Source organism: Gymnoscopelus microlampas (assembly GCF_963454915.1).
Source record: "Gymnoscopelus microlampas genome assembly, chromosome: 2".
In the NCBI taxonomy this organism is placed as follows: Eukaryota; Metazoa; Chordata; class Actinopteri; order Myctophiformes; family Myctophidae; genus Gymnoscopelus; species Gymnoscopelus microlampas.
In genome coordinates, this window is record NC_139939.1 from 36,280,623 (window position 1) to 36,303,747 (window position 23,125).

The 23,125-nt window shown below is 43.3% G+C and overlaps 1 protein-coding gene across 1 annotated transcript in view; it reads right to left on the reverse strand.

Moving 5' to 3' along the window:
• fbxo41 (F-box protein 41) overlaps nt 1-23,125 on the reverse strand; it is a 74,004-nt gene that overhangs the window by 18,150 nt on the left and 32,729 nt on the right. The window contains exons 4-5 of the mRNA XM_084043625.1: nt 20,303-20,513; nt 3,965-4,038 (exon numbers count right to left, since the gene is read on the reverse strand). Coding sequence (XP_083899751.1) covers nt 3,965-4,038; nt 20,303-20,513 — 285 coding nt within the window. The remainder of the gene's footprint in view (nt 1-3,964; nt 4,039-20,302; nt 20,514-23,125) is intronic.

Below are 23,125 nucleotides of genomic sequence, written 5' to 3' on the forward strand. Positions count from 1 at the left end.
ATGGCTCTGCAGTTGCCTTTTTATTCTTATGTATCTGCAACAACAATGAAGGTTGTACAGTACACATGTACCGTATAGGTATTGGCTCTCTAACCTTGAAGATGTTCTCAATTTAGAGTTATATACTCCTGTGGGGAAATTCCACCTCTGCACTTGACCCATCTTAATATTAGGAGCAGTGGGCTGTCACTGAGCACGAGCAGTACCCAGGGACCGGCTCCAGCTCTAATGCCAGTGTTAATGTCCTTAACATGCATATGTTTTGTTTTGTGGTGTGGGATGAATCCAGAGTCCCCGGAGAAACCCCATGTAAACACAGGTTCAAACACAGGAACTTCTATCTGTGAGGCAACAGTGCTAACCCCTGAGCCACAAGGATGCCCCATGCTTCTTGCATGTAAAAAATTACAATAAAGAACACGCTCTCTGTTATTATTCCAAATGTATTATTCTTGGGTGTTATTCCAACTGTGAAACCTTCGTCATCTTTGGGTGTTGACATAGTGATCTATACTCTAAGTCAGTAACCAAAGATGATGAATACATGATGTGTTCATACGTCCTGCAGCTAAAATGGCATTTGGTATCACAGCAAACAGACTGCACTTTTGATGGATTATTAATAACAAAAGACAGAAGGCAGCCAGGACTTCTGTCAGGACACTATCTGACAAGAATTACACATGATTCACTGCGGGAAGGCCTGAGAATGGATTGCGTGACATCATGTTTGGACACACATACTGTACATGCACCAAATGGGAACACCTACTGTATCACGCAGAAGTGTACGTAATTGCCAAAGTGTGTGAAAACTCATGCAGAGATGCTGATAAATATACTGAACATGCAAATGTCACTCTCCAAGTGACTAAACATACGCATGCAGTCCTGGTAAATGGAAAAGATTCGACAGGGACTCAAATTCAGAACAAGGGGAAAAGGCAAGATAAATACAAGATGAAACAGAGTCTTATAGTCTAAAATGTGTCAAACGGCATTCAGCTCAGTGTTTTTCATTGTTCTTCATAAAGCCTTGGAATTTTGCGCAGGGTGGTGAGGTGAGAGATTGAACTTTGTAAGTCACTCTGGATAAGAGCATCTGCTAAATGCCTACATTGTAATTGTAAGATTAGAGCAGTGGCTGCTAGTTTGAATCAGAGAGAAACCTAAACGAACATCTGGATGCGAAAAGTGGATGAGAAATGTTCCCCCGCCTTTGACAACGTACTACTGACAATGTACTACTGACAATGTAGGCCTTTTGCAAAGCACTTAACCTCCATTAGGCTAGGACACCAAAAGATAGACCACCTAAGGCAAATACACCATTCTGGCTGAGATGTGTCAAGGGGGGGGGGGGGGTGTACAATAACTCCCTATAAAACTAACAAGAACAGAAGTGAAATTTCTTCACAGTTAAGAAATATAGGGTGCGTTCGGATATAAGGCACCGAGCGCACTGGTCCAATACAAACCAATACGTGAGTGCGCTACCGATGCGCAAATCCAAACACAACCATAATGTTCAATGTACAATGTATAGCTACTTATAATTGGTTTACTTTAGGCCATCTCATAACTAACAACACCTGACAAAATATGTTGCCGTAGTTAGTAGCTAAATGGAATGAATGAATTTTGATTAGATGTCTTTATTATCCACAAGGGAAAATTGTTTTGCTCAGGTCAATGCATACATTCAAGACAAGACAATACATAAATATACATGAATGAATGAATGAATAAATAAGAACCATTGAAGATTCTTCTAATTTGTTTGTTTGACAATTATGGATACTTTGCAGGTCAGGTATGATAAAATAACCGCACTTCACTGCTACTTTTTACACCAACGTATTACATTATAAAAGTACAGGGCAGCTCATAGTTGGGACTTTATTTATTTATATATCAGGGACAAAGCATATTAGTCAACATTTCTGTTACCACATCAATATAAATGTGCCAGATAATGAGCTAATTTTCATCTGTAGCCCTGGGCAAGTTGTTAAAATTGGTGGCCTGGAAATTGTCAATATGATATACACACATATGAACACAATACACAAGTATATACTAAAAGTAACAGCTACAGTGTATGTAAAATCAAAGAGGGCATGTAACAGCAGTGTGAGAATTGAGGAATTGTATGATTACCCATTTTTGCAAGTTTGGTTTATTTCATGCCATATCTTAAGCTTAAGTTTAAAAAATGTAACTACAAGAGTGCTAAGCATAGTGATTCAATGCATCCGTGCTCAGTCGACTTTCCCTGGATGAGTACAGCATATAAAAAATGGATAAGAGGTTGTGCAGCTGTATTCTGAGTGGCAGAGTGCACAGGATGTCACAGTAAAGTATAACTGTACATTACAGATATATTTTACATTCCAATTCTCAACACTGTCTAGAGATGTGGGGCTAGTCTGGTCCAGTTCCATTTCTGCATGACTAACATGATATGTTCTGTGCAGTGTACTGTGTGTGCCCTTCTCTGTGTGTGTGTGTGTGTGTGTGTGTGTGTGTGTGCGTGTGTGTGTGTGTGTGTGTGTGTGTGTGTGTGTGTGTGTGTGTGTGTGTGTGTGTGTGTGTGTGTGTGTGTGTGTGTGTGTGTGTGTGTCTGTTCTTCCTGACATGGAATTAAACCACCTTGTATCCTTTTATAAATGGAATGTATCAAGCTGAAACAAACAGGACAGACTGTATCCCGTTGTCTCGATATGAATTAATCCCTCAACGTCAAGAGTATGACGCTTCACTGGACGAGTCTAAGTAAATGAAAGACCCAGCAAAATTCTCTTCAACCTCGATGACTCGCCCTGAGCACTGTCCCAGTGGGTGCCATTAGAAAATCCATTATCTGTTCTGTCACCAGTGTGTTAGACGTTTAATTCACTATGACAGTCTCTGTTCACCACTCTTTTCTCCAGCGAGGCCTTGAACAGTCCTACAGGCATGCTAGAAGCATGGCTAGCCCTCTGGTAATATAATCAGTATGACATCGATTCCCAACCTGTGAGCTGACAATATCACCCCCAAAAACATTATTGGCAAAATACAACTTTTAAGATTTTAATGACAATATAGCATTAATATGAACAAATTAATGTAAGAAAATCTTGTATAAAAATCATTGTGATACCAATAAATAGGAACTTAAATACACTATGTTAGTTCCATTGATCCCAGCTGGAACACTGTCATCGGAATCGATCGTTAAAATAAACATGTTCTGAAAATGCACGTGGCCTCCCCATCTGACCACACTGCCTGCCATGTTACGTGGTTAGATGGGTGGGCCATGAACACTGTCTAGACTTTTGATTAGGCCCTGATCCAGCAAAGGTTGGGAACCAATGCAGTATAACCATCGTAAGAAACAAATTCATAGTCATACTATAGTCATAATTTGGCAACTGCGCGCTCATAAAACCCCACACTTCATCGTTCATAATGGTTTAGTGCACTAGTGTGAGGTATACTCATGAGACTTCCTCTGTACTAAGAAATGCTCATATCTAAATCCAGTTATGGCACAGTTGGCCCCTGGCTCCATTTTATGTCGGGTCTATTTATAAGGCGAGGCAATTGCTATTCTTATTTAAAGAAAGCCTCTTTGTACTAACTAGAGTTTTAAAAGGTCTCAAAGTTCACAACTCATAACTAGGAACAGGATTTCATATTAACAGACATTAAACAGTACATACTCACATGTCACACATATAAACCCGGAAGTCATTTTCCCACAGTTTCACCACTCAAACTGTTGTCTCTGGCTCTAATGGTACAGTGGTTAATGCTATGGATTAAAAGTATCTTCAATAAAGGTATTAAATAAAGGTATACATCTATCTATACACTATGATGCAGTGTATACTGTATAACTGGAAATGGTGTGTTGTGCAATAGTGCATTGTGCCAGAAGCAGAACATAATGTAAGAGTCCAGTTCAATAGCTTACCCTGTGCTGGGCGAGGAGCGTCGTTCAGACACCTGGTACATGCCCCTGGTACTCCCAGAAACACTGGAGTTTCTCTGGATAGAGACACAAGGGGAACAGACAGGAGTTACAAGAGAAAACAAACAAATGGCAGCATATTTGTTATTGATACGCTGATGATCATTTTCTACTATCAAATATCACTCTTTTTCAAACACAAATCATTTACATCCTCGACTGGGGTCCCCCAGGGGTCTGTATTTGGCCCCCTACTTTTTTCCTTCTACACCCAATCTGTTTGCCGAAAATAGCCAATCTGCAAGCTGTGTGCGTGTGTGTGTGTGTGTGTGTGTGTGTGTGTGTGTGTGTGTGTGTGTGTGTGTGTGTGTGTGTGTGTGTGTGTGTGTGTGTGTGTGTAGGTGTGGTTATGCATTCAGGGAAATCATCTCTTCTCCAGTTTTAGTCTTTCTTTTTCTCGCCCTAAGGGCAAATCCTCCTATAGTCACTCTTTCTCACACTGTTCAAAGCAACCTGTGTACTATTGGTGTGTGTGTGTGTGTGTGTGTGTGTGTGTGTGTGTGTGTGTGTGTGTGTGTGTGTGTGTGTGTGTGTGGTGTTTGAGATAGTGCCAACAGGATTTGTGAGCACCAGACTGGTGTGAGGTGCTGCAAAGGGAATGCAAACACTCTCCCCCCCACACACGCACGTGCACACACACACACACACACACACACACACACACACACACACACACACACACACACACACACACACACACACACACACACACACACACACACACACACACACACACACCTAGACCTGGGCTTAGTGCCAGTTGAAACGGATGAGAGAATAACCATATAAACTCAATCCATCTCTTTCGCCTCATCCCAACCAGCAGTGAACGCTGGGCAGAGCAGGAAAGGCTGATCCTCCAGAAATGGAATGGAACACAAAGCATCTGTCCCATCCATCTAGGGCACACGGGGAAAACCCCTTGAGTGGACTTCAGTCCGATTTCTAATACATTGTGTGATGCCGTCGCGGCCCGGAAATAGCCAAATTACAAGCTCACAATGCGTCACGGATGCGTATGAGAGAGCATAAATTATGCATTACACTGAACTGATTTATCTCCTTCCCCTGTTCCTCTCCCTAACCTCTTTTCTCCTAAAAAATCCTGCTTGAAAAGTAACTGTGAGTTATAGCTTGAGACCAATTTATACTTCATTGACCACCTACTGTACTGTATGTAGAAACCGCATTTAGATGTTGCAAGATAAAGCGGCGTGGAAGAAGACAGACACACGACACACGTGTCATCGTGGTTGTTGTCAGATTATAAGTTCCACAAGATCTAATGAAGGATCAACAGCCTAAGATAATGCAGAATGTCGTCCTCGCCCTTCACATTTACAATTTAGGCATTTAGCGGACGCTCTTGATCCAGAGCGACTTACAGTAAGCAAGGTAAACACATCAAATACAGAGAGGCAGTGTCGCGCCTCAGTAATCTAGGATCAAAGGTAAAACCGAGAACCTAGCATCAGTCTAAACAATATTATACAAAAAACGTAAACAATAATCTGTAAATTTAAACTATAGAAATTATAGGATGCCGGGTAAACCAATGAACCTAGAATCTGTCTAAATAACATGCTATCTAAATGACATTATCCTTTGCATAAGACTGCATGGTGGTCAATGCTAGGTCAAGAGCTACAGGCTAAGGCGGAGTCTAAAGCTCTAAAGGTATAATATAACTAGAGGGCGGATTGCCCCGCCCCCAGCTATCAGTTCAATGAATGTGCTCAGTGGCGTTTTGAAGCACCCGGAAGCTTGCCGGAAGTAGAATTATTGGTTCGATTTTGACCACACATAGAGTTATGAGCATGCGCACTAGTGTCCTTTTTGCGTTCTAGGGCAGCCCGTGTGTCAAGGATTGAACGTGAGATATTTATTAAGTACACTCGAGATGCCTATGTATATGTAAATGCATATGTATTTATGTATAATATGTTTACATATTTATATCTATATATATAAATATCTCTCAGTATGTTTTGCGCGTGCATGTATTTCTCCCCGCCTGCAGTTCCAGCTCTGGCACTGGGGTGGCAGCTTCAATGTTTCTCAGCAACTCTGGGGGCTTGGTCTAAAGAGGTGAGTCTTCAGGTTACGGCGGAAACTTGGGAGTGAATCTGCAAAGTGTTGCGGTTCCATGCACGCTATAAAAACAAGAACACCTCTGCACTGTATGGGACAGAGATTTTGAGCAGATGTGTCAGAAAATAACCAAAAAGGAACAAAGTAGCAGATCCCGCATTTTCTCAAGCTTCCAACTACAGTATAACTTTTTATTATATAAGAATAAGATACACGCTGACGTTTCGCTTTGCGACATGTCAGCTTGAGAGGTTCGGCACCCATAGCATTTCCTGGGTTATTGCGTGGGTTAAGTAGCCTCTCTCTCCCTAGCTGGGTTATTGTGTGGGTGAAATAGGCTCTCTCCTACTCCTTCTACCTCTCTCTTTCCGTCCCTCCCTCCCTCTCGCGCTGACCAAGCTCTGGTGTGCCATTGGAAACATCTAATCCACCCATTAGACTTTTAGATATCTTGTGTGCAAGGGAACATTTTGGTCAAAGGGCCACGGTGCCACCAAAAGCAGTACTGTTCATTCATGAAGGTCTACACAGCAAATTCCATGGCAGTCCAGCTAGTAGTTTTTAAGATAACTTGTGACCAAAGAGTTGGACGGGTGTACATTGTCGTCAGGGACGTGCACAGATAGACTCTAGGTGATGCTAGAGCACCTGCCCCTTTTTTTTCAGTTTACAGCAGGGGTCTTCAACAGGGGGTCCGGGACCCCTAGGGCGTCCTCAGAGTTACTACAGGGGGTCTGCCAAATCTTTATGTGATTATGATTTTTCTTTTTACCATAACCACTCGAAACCTAGCATCCCTTTTCTGAGGAGAACTTTAGCAGATCGGCTATTTTTGGCAAAGAGGTATAGGTGTAGAGGGAAAAAAGAGCAGACCAAGTAAACAAAAAAAAGTATAATTTACTTGAGCACCTGCCCCTCAAAATGTCTGTGCACGCCACTGATTGCCGTCCTTAGACATTAATAATCAGATGAATCTGTAGTTGAGCAACAACAGAAATGAAAAACAACTGTGATCATAGCATCAGTATTACGTCCTAAAAGTTAAAGGTCAGGGCTGAAAAACTGTAACATTTTAAATAAAGCAATTCAAAACGGATAGTAACCCATTAAGACCAGGAACGCATACCGAGTCATTTTAGATTTTTAGCTATAACCATTATTTTATACTTTTGGCTATTCAAAAATAGCAGATATGCAAGCTCATAGTGCAGCACCGAGTTCCGCGCTATGAGCTTGTAGATCTGCTATTTTTTGAAAAATCATGAACATTTGTGCAAATCTTTGAATATATATATTTTTAATGCGAACATTTGTAACTCAAATATTTTCTTCTGTTTTTTTTTTTTTAAATCTGTGGTTCTCAAACTTTTTCATGTCAAGGACCCCCAAAATGATATGCATTTGGCCACGGACCCGCATCTCAAAATGTTGTTCCTAGAAGCAAATAGTTTAGTTAAAACTGTATATATATATTCAAAGATTTGCACACATTTTTACATTGTTTTTTTCTTTTAAAGCAGATCTACAAGCTCATAACGCGGCACTCTGTGAGTTTGTATATCTGCAATTTCTTAATAGCCAAAGAAATCTAAAGTGACACAGATACGTTCCCTGATTGAATGGGTTAAACTACTAGAATGAAACAACGGCAGCGTCCTCTCATGTCCTCCGCATGACATCCTCTGCATCTCTACAGCACGTCTCTAACTAAACAATCTCTGTAGCATTAGAGGACGTGAGCAGGCGCTGGTTTCCATGGCAACAACACCGGGTTGTGCAATGGTGAGGTTGTTCATCTGCTTCCCACAGTGGAGTGTTAGGGTGTTAGATAATGACTCAAATAAGAGACACCTCTGAGAATAGAAATGATCCCGGAATATACGGTATATCTCAGGTATGTAATTTAATCACAACTTAATCAGGCTAAGAAAGAGAGGGAAAGGGGCCATGTTGCAAACTGCAGCACAGTGCAGCATGTGCAGACGGCGAGTACGCGTTGGGTTTTGAAACACACGTAAATCATTCCATGAGTAAAGCCTAAGTTATACATTACATTGTCGCACCACGCTCTCGCTCGCTGAAAATGACTCATTTTCAGCACGAAGCGTTAACTTGAATGTCAGTGTGACAAAGTATAACTTAGGCTTAAGTCAGCTATAAATAGAAGGGCAGGAGCCAATGGAATGTCTTGTGTAGGTCAGATAATGACATGGTGACGTAAGATTCAGTTTGGGAGGAGGTAGGACAGATTTACAGCCATTCCCAGACCTCTGGTGCCAAATGCCAAAGTCAAGTTGAAAAGTTTGATTTGTTATTCAGTCATTATGTTTTAATGTTGTTTTATGCTTTTGCTTTTCTTTTTTTGCTTTATTGTTAAATTAGTTGTACTTTTTCTGTAAGTGTATTCTTGCTCTGTAAAGCACTTTGAGCTGCATTTCATGTCATGAAAGGTGCTATACAAATAAAGTTTATTATCATTGTGGTAAAGACAGACACTGCCTTTCCCACTTTACCTTTATAGCCTCACATGTTCCATTATTTTCATTATTTTCTGTTTAACATATGCATTTATCATACTACTCATTTCATATTCATTTCATTTATATAAACAACACAGAGACAATTGTTTGTTTAAAACATAACCACTTTATTGTATATCAACAGTTTAAAGCTCCTCACCACCCCAAACAAACACACATACTTGCCAAGACCACTTCCTGGTCTGAGGATCTGGAAAGAGTAACACATGACCACAGTGCTCCTTATATGGAGGGTAGGGGAATTGGGACATACCATTTGACAGGGGAGTGTGGGATTTTGCTGTATAAGGTATATTATGATGGAAAAGAGGTATGTGGTTAAACAGGATTAATACTTACCTTTTGATTGTTTTGAATCATTTCTGTAAAATTTGGAAAATGTTTTCTTTGTGTGAGTTCACTTGTAATTTTGGGGAATGTGTTGAGGTTGCCTGTTTTGTAGGACATGGTTGAGGCCACTAAGGAGAGCCATTCAGGTAGAGGATATGAGTCAGTCTAGTCTCAGGCCTGAGGAGGAAAGTCACGGGCACAATGCGGCTGCTAAAGCTCTGCCCGGTATCTCAGTCTGACAGAGTCAGTTAGTCTTTGGACATGTTGTTTGTGTGAAGCAATGTAGGTTTATTGTTTTGTTTTTTTGAATTATTTTTTTTTAAACTATTTTTTTGAACACTATTTTTTTTTGTGCACTTTAAAGAAAATAAACCCGGATTATCACAACAGTTGGTTTGTCATTCTGTCTACCTAGCCCTCATCCAAAGGAACTCTATTACATATGGTGGCAGTGGTGGGATGAGTGGCAATCAAGGGTGACAGATCCACCATGACAACCAAAGCAACTACCAGATCCGGGATACGCAAAGAGGGCGGCAACCAGACATCTTTTGTAGAGGATGTTGAAGAGGAACCGATCCTGAATGAGGAGGAAGGAGCCAGGGGTGATGGACCACCAGAGACGGTGGAGAGTCTGAGCCACACCTTCAAAGCCTTCCTCCTGAACCAACAGCTGAGAGATGCAAAGAGGGAGCAGGATAATCAGACCCAGGAGCTCCGGATGCGAAACCTTCAGCAGCAGTTTGGCCAGGTGCAGAATGAAATACAACTGGAACGATTGGAGCGAAGGTCGCTGGGAGCACACACACCGGATGGCACTACAGCGCCCCCTCCTGTTGACCTCGGGGAATTGCAGTCGGCCAGAAGGGCTGGTTCTCTTGGGGTTCTTCATGAGCAGGGGGCGGAGTCTCCTTCATCAAGCCACGCATCTGCAGCACCACCACCGATTAATTGGAAAGGGCCGAAAATGCAGCCCTACAGGGAGGATGAAGACATCGAACACTATCTTGCCACTTTCGAACGCATCGCGTTGGCTTGTCGGTGGCCCCAGGACAACTGGGCTCTTCATCTTGTTCCCCTCCTTACCGGCAAAGCAAGAGCAGCTTATCTAGCCATGGACATTGATTCTGCGATGCAGTTTGACCAGGTGAAAGCAGCCATTTTGCAAAAATTTGAAATTAATCCAGAGACGTACCGTGATCGATTCCGTTCCAGTAGAGTGGAGGCTGATGAGACTCCCAAAGAACTTCAGACACGGCTGAAGGAGCTTTATGACAAATGGATGAACCCCAGACAGAAATCCAAGGAGGAGATTGGGGACGCCATTGTCATGGAGCAGTTCTTTCGCATCCTCAATCCAGAGCTGCGAACGTGGATCAAAGAACACGATCCGGCTACGTCACGAGCAGCAGCTGAGTTGGCAGAGACCTTCCTTGCAGCCCGGAGGTCCTCCAAAGGCTACCCGATGGGAAGGTCAACCACTACACCTCTCTCCTACCATGGTAATCCCGGGGGTGGTTCTGGTAGTGGGTCTAGGAACTTTAATAGATCTCAAGATGCGAGACAGCAGGATCCCCCTAATAGGAAACCAGATAGGAAGGATCCCCCTGTGTGTTACAACTGTGGTCAGCCAGGACACATTAAGGTAGAATGCCCAGTTATTGCTGTTAAGAAATCTCACTTGAGTTCTGTGTATGCTCCTTCTCCAGAACAGCCAATACTAAGTGTGATTAAAGTGTGTATAGCAGGTCATTATTGCAAAGCTCTGTTAGATTCAGGAAGTGACCAGACTCTCATTAGAGAAGACCATTTGCCCAATCAGATGTTGGTACAGGCAAGGCAGGTTAATGTAACCTGTGTCCATGGGGACTGCAAGCCTTTTCCAACAGCTGATATATCTATTCAGATAGAGGGACAGGAGTACATCCTCAGAGTAGGGGTGGTAGCACATTTGCCCTATCCCGTAGTATTGGGAAGAGATTTGCCAATACTCTATGAGTTATTAAGTCAGTTCCAGGGTTCTAACAGTTTTGGTGCCCCACACTGTGTTTCAGACAGCCACAGGGAAGCCCTGGTAGTTACTAGATCCCAACGCTCGGATTTAGATCAGGGGTGGGAGGAGCTAGCTTTTGCTGGGGAGGTGGCCAAGCAGAGCAAGGGGAAGAAAACCCGCAGTCAGAAGCGTCAGGAGAAGGTTTGGGGAACTAAGTTAGTAGAGCCCGAGCCAACAATGCCAGACATAGACTTTGACATTTTGCCCAGTAACGTCAGTGTATTGCAGAGACAGGATGAGACACTCAAGAAACTGTTTGAGAAGCTTGTAGATGAGACTACAAAGGTTTCCGTTCTTGACAAGGAAATGTTTGTGGTCAAGGGACATATTTTGTACAGGCGCACCAGTACAGGGGACCAATTGGTGGTACCAAAAGGTTTGAGGCCCACAGTTTTACACCTAGGACACTCAATACCCTGGTCAGGACATTTGGGTCAGACAAAAACCTATGCCCGCATAGCTGCACGCTTTTACTGGCCCCAAATGTACCTGGAAGTATTAGAGTACTGTAAGACCTGTGCCGAATGTCAGCAAACCGCCCCAGGAAAGAAAGGTGACAGGGCCCCTTTAATTCCTATGCCAGTGATAGATGAGCCCTTTTCACGCATCGCTATGGATGTTGTTGGCCCCTTAGAGCGTAGTTCATCAGGCAACCGATTCATCCTTGTTATTGGTGACTATGCTACTAAGTACATGGAAGCTTTTCCCCTTAGACAAGTTAAGAGCCGCCAGGTCGTTAACTGTTTAATACAGCTATTCTCAAGGGTGGGGGTCCCCCGGGAGATAATTACAGACCAGGGAACCAATTTTACGTCAAAGTTTTTGAAAGAGGTTTATCGTCTCTTAGGTATTAAGGGAATACGAACCACCCCCTATCATCCGCAGACCGATGGCATGGTCGAACGGTTCAACAAAACCCTTAAAGCAATGCTTCGCAAGTTTGTGTCCAGTACGGGTGCCGACTGGGACCAGTGGCTTCCGTTCCTGCTCTTTGCCTACAGAGAGGTCCCCCAGGCAACAACAGGTTTTTCCCCTTTTGACCTCTTATATGGACGTCATGTCAGAGGGCCTTTGGACATTCTGAAAGAGGCCTGGGAAGGAGAGCAGCCAGCCAAGCAGGTTGGAGTGATGTCCTATGTGCTTAAAATGAGAGACAAACTGGAGCAGCTAACAGAATTGGCACATGCAAATATTGACAAGGCACAGGCGAGGCAGAAGAAGGGTTATGACCAGAGCAGTAAACAACGCACTTTCCAACCGGGACAGAAGGTGTTGTTGCTGTTGCCCAGCTCTGAGAGCAGCCTCCTGGCCAAGTGGCAGGGGCCATTTGAGGTCACTCGCAAAATGGGACCGGTGACCTATGAACTTTACCTGCCAGAGCGCCGGAAGAAACATCAGACTTTTCATTTAAATCTCTTGAGGGAATGGAAGGACAGAATCCCTCTGTCTCAACAGCTCCTGGCCCGAGTTGTCACTGATGAGGAAGAGTTGGAGGAGCAATACTTCCCTGCATCCTCTGAATCCTTTTCACTCCCTGATGTAAGTCACCTTGGTCCTTCCAAGCAAAATGAACTAAAAGACTGTTTTCCTGATGGGCTGTTTAGTGAGCGACCAGGACGCACAGACCTGGTTGCTCATGATATCCATGTGTTGTCTCCGGAGACAGCACCAATTCGCCAGTCCAGCTACCGCATTCCAGCCACCTTAGTCTCAGCACTCAAAAAGGAGGTGGACATGATGCTGGACATGGGCATCATTGAGCCTTGCAACAGCCAGTGGTGTAGTCCAGTGGTGCTGGTGCCAAAGAAAGACAGTCCAGACTTGAGGTTTTGTATCAATTTTATCAAAGTGAACAGTGTTTCTGCCTTTGACGCCTATCCTATGCCTCGTGTAGATGAAATGATAGAGCGTTTGGGGAATGCAAAGTATTTGACTACTCTTGATTTGTGTAAGGGATATTGGCAGGTTCCCCTCACTGAGAGAGCTAAAGACATTACAGCCTTCCGAGTGCCCTCTGGTCTGTATCGTTTCACAGTGATGCCCTTCGGCCTACACGGAGCAGCAGCGACATTCCAAAGGCTCATGGACAATGTTCTGAGCAGCCTACATCGATGATGTCATCATCTACAGCTCCACATGGGAAGAACATCTCCAGCACCTCTCTGACATCTTCCAGCGTATTCAGCAGGCTGGGCTGGTGGTCAATGCTAAGAAATGCCAGTTAGTTAAGTCAGAGGTCAAGTACTTGGGGTATGTAATAGGGAGAGGCCAAATTCGCCCTCAGATTGACAAAATTGAAGCTGTCCAATCCTGCCCACCACCTACGACCAAGCGTCAGGTCAGGTCATTTCTCGGCCTAGCAGGATGGTATAGAAGATTTATAGCCAATTTTTCAGACAGAGCAGCACCACTTACAGCCCTGACTCGGAAGTCCTGTCCTGCAAAAGTCAAGTGGACACCAGAGTGTGATGCAGCCTTTCAGGACCTCAAACAGTGTCTGTGTGAAGATCCTGTCTTGCAGAGCCCTGACTTTTCATTGCCCTTTACAGTGCAGACCGATGCGTCTGAGATTGGTCTTGGGGCAGTGTTACTGCAGGGGAGAGCAGGAGACCAGAGACCTGTGCTATAGGTGAGCCGCAAGCTCTACCCAAGAGAGACACGTTATTCCACTATTGAAAAAGAAGGTCTTGCTATCAAATGGGCTCTTGACACTCTCAGGTATTACATCTTGGGAAAAGACTTTCTTTTAGAGACTGATCATCGTGCCCTCCAATGGATCCATAGGATGAGGGACACAAATGGCCGAATAGCACGGTGGTACCTTTCTTTGCAGCCCTATAGGTTCACTGTGAAGTACCGTGCTGGAAAGGACAATGTGGTGGCTGATTTCCTGTCCCGCAAAGGGATGTAGGGGACAGGTCTTAAAGGGGGGGATGTGTGGTAAAGACAGACACTGCCTTTCCCACTTTACCTTTATAGCCTCACATGTTCCATTATTTTCATTATTTTCTGTTTAACATATGCATTTATCATACTACTCATTTCATATTCATTTCATTTATATAAACAACACAGAGACAATTGTTTGTTTAAAACATAACCACTTTATTGTATATCAACAGTTTAAAGCTCCTCACCACCCCAAACAAACACACATACTTGCCAAGACCACTTCCTGGTCTGAGGATCTGGAAAGAGTAACACATGACCACAGTGCTCCTTATATGGAGGGTAGGGGAATTGGGACATACCATTTGACAGGGGAGTGTGGGATTTTGCTGTATAAGGTATATTATGATGGAAAAGAGGTATGTGGTTAAACAGGATTAATACTTACCTTTTGATTGTTTTGAATCATTTCTGTAAAATTTGGAAAATGTTTTCTTTGTGTGAGTTCACTTGTAATTTTGGGGAATGTGTTGAGGTTGCCTGTTTTGTAGGACATGGTTGAGGCCACTAAGGAGAGCCATTCAGGTAGAGGATATGAGTCAGTCTAGTCTCAGGCCTGAGGAGGAAAGTCACGGGCACAATGCGGCTGCTAAAGCTCTGCCCGGTATCTCAGTCTGACAGAGTCAGTTAGTCTTTGGACATGTTGTTTGTGTGAAGCAATGTAGGTTTATTGTTTTGTTTTTTTGAATTATTTTTTTTTAAACTATTTTTTTGAACACTATTTTTTTTTGTGCACTTTAAAGAAAATAAACCCGGATTATCACAACAGTTGGTTTGTCATTCTGTCTACCTAGCCCTCATCCAAAGGAACTCTTTTACAATCATTATTATTATTATTATTATTATTATTATTATTATTATTATATAAATCATATATATTTTCTCCAGATGCAGTGTCTACAACAATAATACAGTGATTAAGACAACTACAGATTTAGTATAATGGACAGATAGTAAAGACAACATAGTGTGAGCGGTGTTCCTCAAATGTTCATAAATGACAAAGTGGTGCTGTGGTGCGCAGAAAGGGGGGTTGCGTGGCAGGCCTCTAGGGGAGTATGCCTTGTGTAGATCGTGTGCCATGTGAGGGGGGTTCGACCAGGGAGTTGAGTAGCCTGACTGACTGAGGGAAGAAACTGTTTGCAGAGTCTTGTGTTTCCGGGCCCTGATGCTGCAGAACATTTCTCCGGAAGGCAGAAGGGTGAACAGTCCGTGGGAGGGGTGGAAGGGGTCTCTCTCAATGCTGGAGGCCCTGCTTATGCAGCATCAGTGAGTGGTAGATGTCTATAATTGGCAGTAGGGAGCATCCTATGATTTTCTCAGCTGTTCTCACCATCCTTTTCAGGATCTTTTAGGTGGTGCAGTTTCTGCACCATGCAGTGATACTGTCTCTCTCTCTTTGGTGGAATGTGATGAGGATGGGGGAGTTTTGTCTTGTGATGTGAACACCAAGTGCTCTGTGCTTTTGACAACCTCAACTGAGGAGCTGTGGATGAGCAGGGGGAGTGGTCAGCATGGGCTCTCCTGACGTCAGTGATGAGCTCCTTACCATGGGGGAAAAAGGTGCAAGCACCCCAGGCCCTACGGCTCACTAGGCTGTTTTTGTTAGTTCATTTTTCAAGGATGATGTAAAGAAAAAACATTCTTTAACACGGCAAAATGCATGTATAATTTAATTTCATTATTATCCTGGAGACAATCTGAGAGTGTGTTTATTTGATGCTTATTTGATCTGTTTACGTGCAGCTGTGCTTGTCCCTATCTCTGAATGGGCCTTGTAATGTTATAGACCAGTGTATATCTACTTCAGGTGCTCCGTATACTGCTTTGCTCTCTTGGGTATTTTATCCCCATGTGGTGCTGGTTCATGGCGCACATGGCCTGTCGCTGTCCATCGGCAGTGGTGCTGAACCAGTCAGCTATCAATGCATGTAGAGCGACGTGTGCTGTCCTTGGTTTGTCCACTGTATCGCAACTGACAACCTGTTTTCTTTTTGTGCCTGGCTTGTTTGGCTCAATAAGTCAGTGGTTCTCAAACTTTTTCATGTCAAGGACCCCCAAATTGACACTTATTTTATCTCATTTCTATCTCTGGGGCCCCAATTCATATTGTAAAATGAAATGTTCATTTAACTCTGAGAGTGTACAAATGGAACCAAATGGACCCGTTAGGGTCCATTTGGTTCCATTTGTACACTCTCAGAGTTACAGACACATAAGGATCAATTTGGTTCCTAACTATTAATTTGGCTGGGGACCCCCTGGAACCCCCTCAAGTACCCCTGGGGGTCCCCGGACCCCACTTTGAGAACCAATGCAATAAGTGACAATTTGTGTTTATGATTCAAGGGATTTATTGTCACATAGATGTACGAGGGAAAAACCGATGCACTGTGAAAAAGCTCCCAACACGTCGCCCTCCCCACAGCGACATTTTTACTTTGATAGCCTATCTTTACATGATATGCTATCAGAATGGCCCCTCGAGAATGATCCATGCTCTGTGTGTTTGTACGCCAGTAGTGTGGCAACTCGCACACAATACTGTTGTGCAAGGCGTTTACTTGTGCATATTTATGCATTATATTATAATAATAAGGCACTTTTCATTCATAGTTCCTAAAGCAGGCGCCTACAGTGCAGTTGTTCATGAAAATCAAATGACCAAACTATTTATAATAATAATAATAATAATAACGCACTTTACATTCTTGCGAATCTCAAAGTGCTACAGTGTTTAAAAGCATGACATAAAAACAGCATAGGCAACCAAACAAGTACAACATGGGACCCAACTAGGCTAGACTAAAGGGTCAAATTAAAACTAGGTAAAAAACAAACAAAACAAAGGCCCAGGAAAAATTAAGAAAACGTTTTGTTTAAAAGGTTGGTTTTTAGTCCATTTTTAAAAGCATCAGTGGACTGTGGTGCTCTCAGGTGTTCGGGGGGGGGGGGGGGGGGCATTCCACAGACATGGGGCTGTATAGCAGAAGGCCGGTCGCCCATTGTGTGGAGGTTGGTGTTGGGAACAAGGAGAAGGTTGGTGTTGGAAGAGCGGATGCTTTGAGTGGCGGGTTTTGGGGCGAGGAGTTCTTTGTGGTAGGGAGGAGGGGCATTGCCGTAGATGCACTGATGTGTGAGAAGGTAAATCTTGTATTCAGTCCTGAAGGAGATGGGGAGCCAGTGAAGTGAACGGATAATGGGTGTAATATGATCGTATTTTCGCACTCTCATCAGGATCCTAGCAGCGCTGTTTCGAATGTACTGGAGCCTCTGGAGGCTCTTGCTACAGTAGGGTTCCCGATGAGTAGTGCATTGCAGTAATCCAGCCTGGAGGAGACAAAAGCATGGACTAGTTTCTCAGCATCTGGCAGGGTGAGTGTGGAGCGGAGTTTGGAAATGTTCCTGAGGTGGAAGATGCACACAGATGTTTAATGTGTGCAATTGGCTCTGGCACCAGGCTTGGTCTTACAGTAGTTATGTTGAGAAACAAGTAGTTCTCCATGTACCAGGGTGTCAGTTGCTCCACCTCCTCCCTGTATGCCGACTCCTCATTGTTGGTGATGCAGCCCACCGACAAAAAAAGGGTTGAATCTTCCATCTTCCGTAAGTGAATTGTGTGTGCAATGTGGGTATTACATTTGTTATAATACATATATTCTATTTATTCATTGTACATTTTGTTTCAAACTTTTGTAACCCATTTTTCACACAGAGCACCGAACTGAGCTCATGCTTCCTTCAACGCATGAGGAGTGAGCAGGCCGCTTCTCACTCCTGACAGGGGGGAGTTTCCCCTGTAGAACATAGCGCGTGGAAGGAACCCGTTATTCCAACCAGTTTCTTTCCCCTCCATCAGGCACCCCGTCTGACCAGGGCGAGGCAGTATAGTGACCAGGATTACTGCATGTTTTTTGTGAGGGTACCTACCCTAGGGGACACAGGGAGAACATATAAACTCCACACAGAAAGGCCCTTTCGCCAACCCCACCTAGGGTATGGGCACTGATGACGTGGAGGAGAGAACACGACCCAGGCGCCCACAGCATCCCCAGCAGGAATCGAACCCAGGAGGGTCTGAGGCGAGGAGACAGCGCTACCGACTGCGCCACCGTGCCCCCTCAGACTTAGTTTTGTTCCTTTTTTATGTAACCACACCTTTTCACGTTCATTGCCATATGATGTAGCCACAGCATCCATTTCAAAGATCTGCACATGATGCATTACAGAACAAGCGCCATATGTGGGTTATGGGCAGTGTTGGGACTAACATTGGATGTGGGGGTTAGAAAGTAACACGTTAATGTAAGCTGTATCTAGTTACTTTTTCCAGTTTGGTAACATGTTACAGTTACTGTCATTTGATTGGTCGCGTTACTTTATGTGAAAATAGTAGACAACTTCAGGAGATTAAAGTTTTATTATGAGCCGACTTCTACACTCACACTAAACCAGTCCGTGAGCTCCCCTCCACTCACTACACAGCTGCAGCTGCGTGGCAGCGGTACTACTCGCTCTGTGTTGAAAGTGTTATTGTTAAGAGGGGACAATCGGCTCAATTCGTACCTTTTTCTGTATCGTATCAAAAAAGTAAAGGTAGTTCTGGAATGCTACAGATGTCTGTAATTCCGAACATTGTTTTTAGCCAGCCTGACTGCGACTCCATGTTGAATATAGACGCGCGTTCATGATCAGGAGCGTGCATGTACGTTCAACATGGAGGCATGTTCAAGATGATGTTGAGCCGTCTGCTCCAGTCTAAAGCCATGGCAGAACTAAAAATACTTTTTTCAATGTTGTTGCTGGAGACAAGATTCCTATATCTACTAGTTTTCACCACAGTGAGCTACAATATATGAAAGTTGAGAGTTTTGCTTATATTCTCCACAAGAGCAACGAGTAGGGGTCAGCAGAGACAGGACTACATGGGGGAATTGGGAATTGGCATAACAACTAAAGAAAACGCAGAAAAGAAAAAGAAAAGCTGCAAAGGGGCAGGCATGGTAATGGTTAACTTCAGCTGAAAATCTGCAGTTACATTAGCACAGTTAGAACACATGCATGTCTCGTCATGTTATGTCTGACCACTAGTTTCTGAAGGTTGACATATCGTCATTACCATTAAAGCTGTTGTCTCCGGCATCATTAAGTCCATTATGCTCTGGCGTGTTGATGGACTACAGAGGCATGTTACTCTATAAAATCAATACTGATGCATTATTCAAAAAAGAATTGCTACTTTGAACAGCTGAGGATCTATTAACTGCCCTGAAAGTTTCAGTTCAAGGAACATTGTCATTATGTGGCCAAGTGTTCACGCACCGCTCCCTAGCCTAGGACCCAATCTAGTCAATCAAGTATTTCCTCCTGTACGTTACTTAAGCATTGTTTTCTGTTCTCATCGTCTTTCTCAACAAAGATAAAAACACTGTTTATGAAAAGTGAAGTGGAGTGGCCACTCTCTTCTAACCAAAAAGGATAAAGATATGAACTGTAAATTGTCGCTGTCAGGTGGAAACCATGTATGTCGAAAAAAAATGTATGTTCCTTTTTTTATTATAAAAAAAGTAAACATTTTGAAAATAGCGCTCTATAAGCTCACAAGGTGTCGCATCGTGACATGTTGTTAGCTTGTAGATCTGCTATTTTCACTACTTTTGTGTGACACTCTTGACTTGTATGATGAAGTAGGGCATAATTTACAAAGAAAACTAAAACATTTGAAACATGGCGATAAAATACATTCAGCACAAACACTCTTACTAACATAAATGCCTGTTGAAGGTGGAGTGCTTCACCACTTAAACTCTATACTTGCTCTATACTTGGTCCACTCCTTTTTTCCTTCTACACTAAATCTATTCACCAAAAATAGGCAATCTACAAGCTCACATCGCATCGCAAGCTTATAGAGTTGCTATTTTTTCCTAGTGTTCGCTCCAGCATAGTGGTGCTAGGGTTCATTTGGATCACAGTCCTAGAATCGAATTCTGCCAGCACCTGTGCCTGCCTTAAAATTAAAATAAATACACCTAGTTCACCCAAAAAATGACTTATTTTCTATCAATTACACACTCCATGAAGCCCTGAATTCATGGAGATATTTTAGTTTTTGTCGCATTCCTAAGCCAATAATTTGATGACCGGCGGAGTCTCCTACTGACCGATGACCCGTCATCAAATTATTGGCTTAGGAATGCGACAAAAACAAAAAATAATCTATGACTTTAAGGCTTCATGGGGTGTGTAATTGATTGAAAATAAGTCATATTTTGGGTGAACTACTCCTTTAAGACCCCTCAGACCCCTTCTCTTCACCTGGCGTCCATTGTTGCCCTTTGACCCTTGCAGGCTGCAGCGTCCCAGGCTGCCGTTGGGTGTGGTCCCACAGCTGCTGATGATCTGGAGTTGCTTCTCAGCGCGGTCCGCCCGGTCCAGCAGCTCCTCAATGAACTGCTGCAGACGGACCTTGGCGTTGGCCTCGCGTGCCGCAGTCTCCTGCAGGAACTGGTCAATCTGGGCCACTTCTCTGAGCACGAAAACACAGAAAACACGGATATTAGTAGGAATGATTAAGCTTTTTGTGGCATTTCTTCTCTTCACTACAAAGTGAAAACACATCACTTGCAACAAGAAGCCTACAGGCTACACAGTAAAATCCTTAGTGTATAAAAATGTACACTTACAGGTCCATTTGGTTACATTTTTACACAGATTTACATACTGTTTACGCATCATTTCAGACACATTCTGCACCTAGGAACATGCTTGTAACTGATCAAGCATATTTGATATATCTGCTTTTTAAGCAGCATATATCTGTAATTTTAAGCGCACCTTGTGGGACAACATGAAGCGCACCTCTCTCCTTTATGCATAAGCATTTAAGAAACTGGATCATGCAAACGTGACGAGATTCTGCATTCTGCTGGAAACAAGATACATCTGATGCATTTAATACGATACAACTGCTTTCAGTTGTGTTTGTTTTGTGACTACTAATGCATTTATTTTATGAGCAATCGTTGCCCAAATTAAATGTCTCTCAGTTGGAGTTTTGTGATAGTGTCCCTCCAAAATAGTTTGGTGTTCTATTACTTACATGAATCCATTTCAGCATCAATGAATTTAGTCTTGCCATTTATTATTGCATTTCCACCATTCCACTGCACCTTTTAAGATCTGCTTCAAATGCAGAATGCGTCTACTCTAGAGGGCAGTCCCGTTCACTGATTGCCTAATTGCTGTAGCTGCTACCTTGGTGAATGAATCTGATGTTAATTCCACGCATCTTACCAACGCAAAATGCACTTGAGGTCCGGGCAATTTGCACTGTGCCTTTGATGTACGTAAATCTGGCCCTTAGAGTTAAATTGACATTGAGCATTTTACTGTGTAGGTGGTAACTGGTTGAGCTGCCAGGGCACCCCAACTGGCTATTTATACACAGCTGATGTGTTATATAACTAAATCCCACCAGATTCTTTCTGTCATGATCTTTCTGTCAGTAGTGTTATAGAAATCTCTATTTCTCATGCAAAATGTTAGTACAGTCTGTAGGCAGATACGATTTAAGATCACTGAAGTTCCTACTGTATAGCGATAGTGTATTTCTGCCCCCACTCACTCAACCTTACTGCATCATTCTTTTCTCCCCACCAAATCTCCACAGATCGTTAGCTGTGTCTCTCATCCTCCTCTCGATCTCTTTTTCCTCTCTTGCTCGTTAAAGTGGAACCACATTCCAGAATGCCCAGAAGGCCAGAGTCTTCCAGAGGGTCTGTCATTGTCTCCTTTATCTCTGTCTTCAAGTGTTTTCTGTGTCCTTATAGACAGTGGGCAGGCCTCCTAGCTGTCTGAGCAATGTAGTCAGGAATGCTTAACCCATTAAAACCGGGAACGCATCTGTGTAAGCACTTTAACCATTATTTTATACTTTGGCTGTTCAAAAATAGCAGATCTACAAGCTCATAGCGCAGCACTCAGTGCCGTGTTATGAGCTTGTATATCTGCTATCTTTGAATAGCCAAAAAATATAAAGTGACACAGATGCTTCCCGGATTGAATGGGTTAACAAGGTTTTGTGACGGCGCGCCGGCTGACGAGAGCCAGAGAGGAATTTCCAGAAACAAAAGACTCAACACTGGACATCAGTAAGGTACAGTAGACAGACAGATAATAGGGGACAGAGAATTTTAGAGACATCTCTGTTGTTGGTTTTAACAAGCTCATGTCCTAGTTTAGTTCCTTTAAATAAAACAAACAACCCCAACCTGCATATCAAACGTCTAAGTGGATAACTTATCTTAATGTATCTTATGTTTTCTGTATATAGTCCATTGTGAATATGGGTTGTGTTGTGGGATGTTGTGTTCTCCCACTAGGGGCAGTAAAGTAATGGATGTGAATTTGTTTTAACAGCCTGGAGTGGTTTCCTCAACCCATCGACGGGATTTGATGAAGGCCCCTGAGGGCCACATTTATGGTACTGTAACTTACTGGTGAGATTATTTTATTAGTGGCTTTTTGCTACTTCTTCATCTCACCTGTGCCCATTACTTGTTTATTTCCTATGTTTCAGAATATATATTTTTCTCACTGTATACATTCATCGCTCTGCTTCAGTTCTATTACAGTATTGCGCAAATGAAAAGTGCCATTACTGTACATCTTGCCCATTTGTCAATGCTGCAGTTCACTACTGATATATATGTTACAGGGAAATTGGAAAACCTGTGAAATTGAAAAAGGAGCGCTCGTTTTCACCCCCCCTTTGTTATCGATTCACTTTGATTGCGACGTTAATCTGTCTATGTAATCAACACACCTGTTACTAGGCAATTCTGTAGAACGAACACTAGAGGGCAATGCAAGCCACACTAGAGCCCCCCCCCCCCCCCCACCCACACACACACACACACACACACACACACACACACACACACACACACACACACACACACACACACACACACACACACACACACACACACACACACACACACACACTAATTAGAGTGTGTCGTGGATAGTAACCCATGAAAAGATCTATTCTCCCCCTACCGGTTTACAACTCGGTCTGCTGAGTCGACTAGCAGACCATCGGCCGGTCGGCGTGGGGGAGGTCTGCTGAGTTGGTGT